An 8,720-nucleotide genomic window follows, 5' to 3' on the forward strand; every position below is an offset into this window, starting at 1 on the left:
TGGTTTTCAGCAGTTTGTTAATGTGTGTGGTGTCTGTAGATGTCTGTGAAAAGAGAAGTTCACACGCAGCGCCATAAACAGGAGATCATTAATCAAAACCATCCCAAACCCCAACAACTAAGTCTCTGCATGTTTTATCATTTGAATTTGTCCTATTTTATTTATTCTTTTAACTGTTCAATTATATTTTCTGGATGCTTTATTTTCCAACATGAAAGTCTAAAAGCTGTTTCAAATTCCTCTCTACAACGCAAGGAATACAGCTGAATTGTTCTGTTGTGAAAACACTGAATCCTTTATTTGTATGTGAGTCTAAAGACACTGAGATTACAGTATTTATACCGAAACTGCCAGAGAAAACACGGAGGACATGTCCACATAAAGGTGTGTTTGTGCCTCAGGGAAATTCCAGCAGACTGAGTCATCATGTGGTCCATCACTCCGGCTGAGCTGGATTCCTCCACGTAGATTATTACAACACTGTCAGTGCTGATTGTACAATACTCCATGAAATACATCTGAACTGTCTATTTCAAAACTGTGTCTGGTTTATTGATGGATCATTTCTCTTTTTTTGTTTCGTTTGTTTTGTCTTTTTGAAAAGATCTTTGAGCTGCATATTTTTATGATTTAAGTTCATTATTATTATTATAAAACTCCCTAAGAAAATGTACTAAAAATCTTATGGTATCTATCCATGCAGTTAAGGTTTTATTCGCCACAACACTGCAAACTATATTAAAACAAAACTTAGAATATCATTACTTTTACAGTCTGTTGTGTCTGATAAGCCTTTAATGTCACTCAAACTGAACTTCCTGGATCGTATTACATTATCTCACTGGAACCAACGCAGCCGGCTACGCTGTTTTAACTGGGATTGTTTTTGGTGGAAGAAATATTCAGATCCTTTAATTAAAGGTCCAGTGTGTAACAATTAGGGGGGATCTAATGGCAGGGGTGGAATATAATATCAAAAAGTTTGTTTTCTTTAGTGTATAATCACCTGAAAATAAGAATCGTTGTGGTTTTGTAAGGATGGAGCCGCCATGTTTCTACAGTAGCCCAGAACGGACAAACCAAACAATGGCTCTAGATAGGGACATTCGTGTTTTGACATTGGCCACCGCAGATCTCCGACACACGCTTGGCACACGGGAGAGGCTTCAGTTGGTTGCAATCTGCAACCTCACCACCAGATCCTGCACACTGCACCTTTAAGTAAAGCCACTAATACCACACTGGGAAAATATTCCACTACAAGTAAAAGTCCTGTTTTCAAAACCTTACTTAACTAAAAGTATGTATCAGCAAAATGGAAAAACTTAAAGGTGCAGTGTGTAGGATCTGGTGGTATCTAGCGGTGAGGTGAGGTTGCAGATTGCAGATTGCAACCAACTGAAGCCTTCAAGGCTGTGAGTGAGCATTTTGGTGTCAAATTGAACAGCACTGGTGTGAGAGGAGAGGAGAGTGGGGCTGCATCAGTGGGAGTTTCTGTGCTGATGTCTTAACCAGGAAGTGAAAGTGAACGAGCTGCAGTCTCAGAGAGACGACACACAGATAAACACATCCACACAGCGAGGACACACAGACGCTTCACTGCAGAGACTCTGGTCAACCAGCTGAGGATGAAGATGAAGAGCAAGCTGCTTTATATTCCCATGGTGATGGCAGTAATGTCAGCATTGGTCGTCACAGCGACGACTTTTACTGTCACTACTACTACAAAAAAAACGACTATTACTACAACTACACAAACCAAGCCTCCACGGACCACGACTATTACTACAACTACACAAACCAAGCCTCCACGGACCACGACTATTACTACAACTACACAAACCAAGCCTCCACGGACCACGACAACTACTACAACTGCACGGACCACAACAGGTACACACACACGCGCACACACACACACATGTTGTGTTTCCGTCACTTTAGAGGATATTACATTGATTTACATTAATTTCCTGGAGATTTACCCTAACTGTAACCCTAACCACTACTTGCCTAATCCTAATCCCAATCCCAATCCTAACCGAACCTTAACCTAAATCTAACTCTTACTCTAACCTTAAACCAAGTCTTCACCCTAATATGTAATGATTCACATTTGCATTGCATTTTGTCTCCAAAAGGAAGGCGAGTCCCCACAATGTGACTGTGTAAACATATTTATGTCCCCACAACAGGAGTAATACACACACACACACACTCACACACACGCATTTTTAAATGACTTCCTGGTTAAACACAGGTTATATAAACCAAACCAAATCACATTTAGAAGACACTTTTATTCAGAGGAACTCACACTGTGCAACATGTCCAACAGTAAAATAAATTAATATTACTCCAGCAGTAAGATAACAAGTGTGTGTGTGTGTGTGTGTGCGTGTGTTTGTGTGTGTGTGCGTGTGTGTGCGTGTGTGTTCAAGATTCAAGATGTTTATTGTCACGCCGGTTATACAAGTACAATCGTGTGAAATGCTTTTTGCTGGGAAGCGCCATTAAAAATAATAAGTTATATTACACTTTGTACAAGGCATATTAAGAACATCTACAGTATATACAGTATAAGATATATGATTGAGGTATTGCACTTGTTTATTGCACTTTTTGTGTGAGAAAGTGTCGTATGAATTATCTAACCTAATGTGTGTGTGTGTGTGTGTGTGTGTGTGTGTGTGTGTGTGCGTGGGTGTGGGTGTGTTTGCGTGTGTGTGTGTGTGCGTGTGTGTGTGTGTGTGTGCGGATGTGTGTGTCTGTGTGTGTGTGTGTGTGTGTGTTGGGTAAACAGAGGAAACAAACACTGGTTCAGGTGAGGTGTCAAAGTACAAGTTTTATTGTCTTGGTGAGACCGAAGCTTTGTCCCTTTTCCAGACTTCATACTGAGCTCTCAGCACGTTTTTGTTGAGTATGTTGTGAAAATGATGTTTTCCATGAGCACCACATCACTGCCTTCTTATCCATTATGGACTAAATAAGTATTTCCACTAAATTGACATGTAGGCTACATCCAGCCTTCTTTCTTTCTTTCTTTCTTTCTTTCTATATAAATAATGGTCGTAATAGGGCAGATCATACACAATTCCTGCTGTGCTAATTAATATGTGTTTTAAACAATTGACAAACTGTCAGATGTCTGTAGGCATACAGCACACACTTAAAAAAGCAAATATAGTTTTGCAGTGTTGATTTATTTAAAAAGAGTCAATGTTTAATACCACAAAAAAAAAAACGGCAGGACTTGGACCGAGATATGGAGATAAAAAGAAAGAGAAGAAAGTGATCATTCTGATGCACACTGTAAGCATGTATGTAAAATAATGTATTAATCATTTTATATATATATATATATATATATATATATATATATATATATATTATTCTAGCATTGTGAATCAGTGGTTGTAATTATTCTTCACGGTAAATTTCCTAAATAACATTATTTTCTTCCGCTCACTTTTAAGGCAAAGTGACAAGTAACTCCTTGAATGGTTTAATTATGACGGTTTCAGTTCACAGCAGTGGTGAATGAATGTAACATTATTGGCTATTTCTTTTAGCTTACTTATGCGTTGAGTCGGTCCGCCATTGTCTGCCACGTTTTTTTCTTTTATCACAGCAGCTGATGGCCGTTTCTCCTTTTTACATATTATGTGCTTTACTTCCTCATAATCTTCCATTAAAAGCTGTTGCTCACTGGGTTTAAACTACACGGAGCGCGTTTACTCCATTTCAGCATCAGTAAATCTGTTTTCGACCTCGTGGTCTGTTGCAGAAAGTCGTGACCGCGCATCTATCTGAATTACTTACACCTGGCTCAACTTAGTTGAACCTCCTCAGCCCGGATTAACCTTCGTGAAACGCATTAAGCCAGGTTGAACTGACTAGACTAGGTCAAGCCTCGCTTTCTCTCTTATCCTGGATTTCTTTATTCTGCTTTTGTGAAACAGGCCCCAGATCTGCAGACCTCTTGGGGGGTAATCAGCGACATGGGACACACCTGGGCCCGGTGTGCCTGTGCATATCCTCTCACATCTCTGTGTTGTGGCTTCTGTTTCCTTTTCTTTGCTTTTACAGCACAGTATCCATACATTGTCACTCATCCATTACTTACACTATTGACCTTACTGACCTAATTGTTTCCCTTACTCTGATTATTTTGTGGTAAATAAATGACTTTATTATTTAGTACACCCATGTGTCTCTGTGACACCTGATATATCTTCTTCCTCTGTGCCATAGAGCTCCATTGTGTTAAAAACACATCAATGAGCCACACTGTTGCACTGGGTGACATATTCCTTCATTACCATGAACACACACACACTGTAGTTTATTCTGACTCAATCACACAGACACCGTCCTGCTGCCACAAATACTCACTGGAGCACCAAATGTAGATTAATCCATCACTGAAAATAGTCCCCAACAAAAGCGCCATTTCTTTCTGTTTGAGTAATGTTTGCTAAAAACTACAGTGACCAGCTGCACTAAGGATCCTTTTAAAAAATGGAACTATATATTTGTGAGCCGTTTTTGAACATTTATGTCTTCAGTAGGAACCAGTAGTCTTGGAGCTGAGAGCCACAAACAGGGTAGAGAAGTCAGAAAGTGTTGAGAGATGAACATTGTTGTTTTTCTATTGGTTTCGTTGACAATAACAAAAATGTTGTCTATCACCAAACGTATCCCTTAACGATGTTACGAGACAATCAACTTCAATTAGCACTGTATACTGTTTTGTATGATATAAGGATGCATGAGTAAAAATATTTAATATTATGCTGACAACTTGTTCGTGTGGTTTCTTTTCCTCTTTCTTTCTCTAGGACCGCCTGGACTAAATTTAAACGGGAAGATGTTCACTTTGTCTTATAATGGAGGAGGAATATCCTTCTATCCACCTTATTTTTCTCCTCCCCCTCCCCCTACTCCCTACCCAACCCGTCCCTACTACACCACCCGTCCCTACTACACCACCACCCCCACAGCACCTCCTACTAGAGGTGAGTACATCCACAAACTACATAACCAAACAGAAACACAGTGTCAGGGTACGAAACCCAACAATGTTACTTTAATGTACAGATTTTCTCTTGTGTTTTTCTCCTGATAAGAGGTGATGATGTTAAATGAAATCGTCTTGATTCTGTTGTGGGAAAGAGGCTGAACAGGAACAGAATCCAGCACATTGTTCCCACATCAATCCATTTTACATGCTTGTTTGTGAATGATGTTCTTCATTATGTTTTGCAGATTAAGCTGCATTAAGTGATTTATTTTTAAGTGAACACAAGGGGGAAGATAAATTTGAGTAATTTAAAACTAAATCTACTTTTAAACTTTGGCAGAGAAAATCAATTAATTATGTCCTTCTGACTGAAATAACTGTGAAATACTATAGGGCTGGGCAATATGGTCATGAATTTTTAAGAATTTTCTAAGATTTTAATAGATGTTTTGTGTGTCTTTGTGGTTGTTTTGTGTCTCTTTGGGGTTTGTTTTGTGTGTCTTTGTGGGTTTTTTGTGTCTCTTTGTGGTCATTTTGTGTCTTTGTGGTTGTTTAGTATCTCTGTGTTCATTATGCGTCTCTTTGTGGTTGATTTGTGTGTCTTTGTGTTTGTTTTGTGTGTATTTGTGGTTATTTGTGTCTCTTTTTGGTTGTGTTGTGTCTCTTTGTGGTCATTTTGTGTGTCTTTGTGGTTGTTTTGTGTCTCTTTGGGGTTTGTTTTGTGTGTCTTTGTGGTTGTTTTGTGTCTCTTTGGGGTTTATTTTGTGTGTCTTTGTGATTGTTTTGAGTCTCTTTGTGGTTGAGTTGTGTATTTGTGGTTATTTGTGTCTCTTTTCGGTTGTTTTGTGTCTCTTTGTGGTCATTTTGTTTGTCTTTGTGGTTGTTTTGTGTCTCTTTGGGGTTTGTTTTGTGTGTCTTTGTGGTTGTTTTGTGTCTCTTTGGGGTTTATTTTGTGTGTCTTTGTGGTTGATTTGTGTCTCTTTTCGGTTATTTGTGTCTCTTCGGTTGTGTAGTGTCTCTGTGTGGTCATTTTGTGTCTCTTTTGCTGTGTTGCTTTGTAGTAATTTTGTCTTTGTAGACAACAGACAACATACAGTGAGCATTTGTTAGCTTCTGCACTGTGCGGACAGCATACGGTTAGCTTTGGTTAGCTTCTGTGATTCGTACAGTTATCAGGTGTTAGTCCCTGTGGTCGTAGCAGGTGCCTACAATTCAAATTCTGTTCCTAATGCAACTAACTTACATTGGCTACACTTTGAAGGAAACATTTTGTATCAAGATAACAATAAAACATTTATATTTAAATCCAAAAATGTCACATTGAACATATCTGCGAAACCTAGGACTATTTTTAATGTCTGCACTATTTATTGTGTATTTTAGGCTGTTTCGGTTTTAATTCATGCAACAACAACCAAACAACTGTTCATTTGACTTAACTTTGTCAACTAAATTTGTCAATCAATACTTCCCACGTGACTCCTGCAGGTGTGTCCGTGTGTCTGCGTTACCTGGCCGACAGCGACTCATTCTTCACACTCAGTCCATCCAGCAGAAACCCTCTGAATCTGGAAGTCGCTCGTGCTGGGGCGTATACACTGACCTTAGACAGATACCGTCAATACAGCCTGTACATGAATCCTAACGTAAGGTTCTGGTCAAACGTTGGACCGGACATCTGGACCAGAGTCTGCCTCACCATGGACAGCGTGAAGAATGTGGCCCAGGTGTTTAGCGGCTCGAACATTAGCATCAGGAAGATGCTGCCTATTCGGGTGAGAACAAAGTAGCAAATAAAGCACATTTTACTTTTACTTACGTTTAAAATGTGTGCAGCGGTTCTGAGGTCTGGGACCAGGCAAAGGCCTCGCACAGCCCGACGGACCTCTGCAACAAAATGCAGTCCTCTCTTTCATTTGAATATGGAGCTAGTCCATTGGTGCAGCAGGGAGCAATGCTTGGGGCTCCGGGATCTGGATTAAATCAGATTTCACCTCTCACCAGTGCCTTAAACAACACATCCCCACCAACATAGCTTCCAGTGATGTTTTATGGTCTGAATTCCCTCTAAAACTAAAACAAAACTAGGCACAAAGACAGAAATATCAAAAATGGTTCTGTTTTATAAACCTCAATAATTGTAATTTTACATATACCAACCATGACGTTTTTCCAAAACCTCACCAAGTGGTTTTGTTGCCTAAACCTAACTGCAGACATCAATGTTGTTTTGTTGCGTGGCGTACAAATGATATGCAAAAAGCCCAAAATGCATCCTCGTGAGACGAGGAATGTCCATGTAATGTCGTGCTATTTACACTCCTTCCCGTGAGACTGGGTTGACCTAACAGACACTTTAACAGATAGCGTAAATGAAGCTTGCAGTGTTCCGTACTCCATGTCTGAAAAGGGCTTTAACACTTTGACTCAAGGACTACAGATACTTGAACAACTTGTTGGATTTTGTATGTAATCATCTTTAATCTTCATCAATATCTCTAATATGATCTGTCTTCTGTTTGTTTGTGTGTGTGTGTGTGTGTGTGTGTGTGTGTGTGTGTGTGTGTGTTCAGTATGCCTGGTCAGGTGAGCCTGTGATTGATTTTTCAGGTTTTGATGGTCAGGTGACAGACATCCAGATTTGGGATTATCCTCTCCGCTACAGAGAAGTCTTCAACTACATGACCAGTGGTGTCTACGGGTATGTGTGTGTGTGTTTGAAATATGTGATCTTTTTCTAGGACTGACATTAAAAAACAGTGTTATTTTAACATTAAATATCCTGTCATGTACATACATTTTTATTATTATAGTTAGTTAGTAGTTAACTTGATTTAAATCCACCATTTGAAATGCAATTGTGTTTTTAGGCAGTACAGTGGCTCAGTCCTCAGCTGGTCCCACATCAGCTACTCCCCCAGAGGAAACATACTATTGGAGGACACCTATGAGTGGCAGGCAAGACAGCCAATCAACAGCATCAGGGAGAGGAAAGGGCGTCGAGTAAAGGGAGGGATGAAGATCATGGAGTTCTTCAATGTGGAGGAGAGCCAGAGAGAACAGCTTTAATGAAACACACAGGGGCATGTGTACGAAAAGCTGTATCCTCTGCTCTTCATTTCAGAATAATCAATCAAGCAACAATTATAAAAAATAATATGTGTGATTACCGTATATTCACAAGACGACAAACTAGTCTCAGTAACAGAATATAAAGATAATTCTTAAATTTTTTACTAACATGTTTGACTTTATATTGTTCTCTTTTTACATGTATTTGCTTCCTTAATTTTGTATGTTATTATAAAACAATAAAGAGAAGGCTGACACAATATTGTTATGGTACATTTTATATAACATGCAGCTCAGAGGTCAGACCCCATTGTGCCTTAAAGGGACTGTTTGTAAGAATCAGAAATGCTTGTTAACAGCAACACCTGTCGCCGTTAAGTCAACGAAAGTCAGCGTCGGGTATCATGTGCTCGCTCTACATAGACATGAATGAGCATCGCTCAACACACGTCAGCTAAAACCACAATATCACTCTATATTTCAGCTGCTTGGCAGTAATGTTAGCTGACCAGACGGAGGTCTCTCCATGAATCACTGCTGATCCTAGTGCGTTTCCTGCCTCAGCCTCAGCCTCCCAACCGTGGCCGGAGGGAACAGGGGAGACACCGGAGTTTTGGTCGGAGAC

The 8,720-nt window shown here is 39.7% G+C and overlaps 1 protein-coding gene across 1 annotated transcript; it reads left to right on the plus strand.

Annotated features, from left to right (window-relative positions):
- The first annotated feature begins 1,533 nt into the window (after window positions 1-1,533).
- LOC119477551 lies at window positions 1,534-8,355 on the plus strand. The gene is made up of 6 exons (XM_037751725.1): window positions 1,534-1,783; window positions 1,868-1,893; window positions 4,842-5,018; window positions 6,512-6,798; window positions 7,597-7,724; window positions 7,894-8,355. The coding sequence occupies exons 1-6, from the start codon at window positions 1,629-1,631 to the stop codon at window positions 8,090-8,092; spliced, it is 972 nt and encodes a 323-aa protein (XP_037607653.1). The 5' UTR covers window positions 1,534-1,628; the 3' UTR covers window positions 8,093-8,355.
- The last annotated feature ends 365 nt before the right edge of the window (window positions 8,356-8,720 follow it).

Source organism: Sebastes umbrosus, chromosome 1 (assembly GCF_015220745.1).
Source record: "Sebastes umbrosus isolate fSebUmb1 chromosome 1, fSebUmb1.pri, whole genome shotgun sequence".
NCBI lineage: Eukaryota > Metazoa > Chordata > Actinopteri > Perciformes > Sebastidae > Sebastes > Sebastes umbrosus.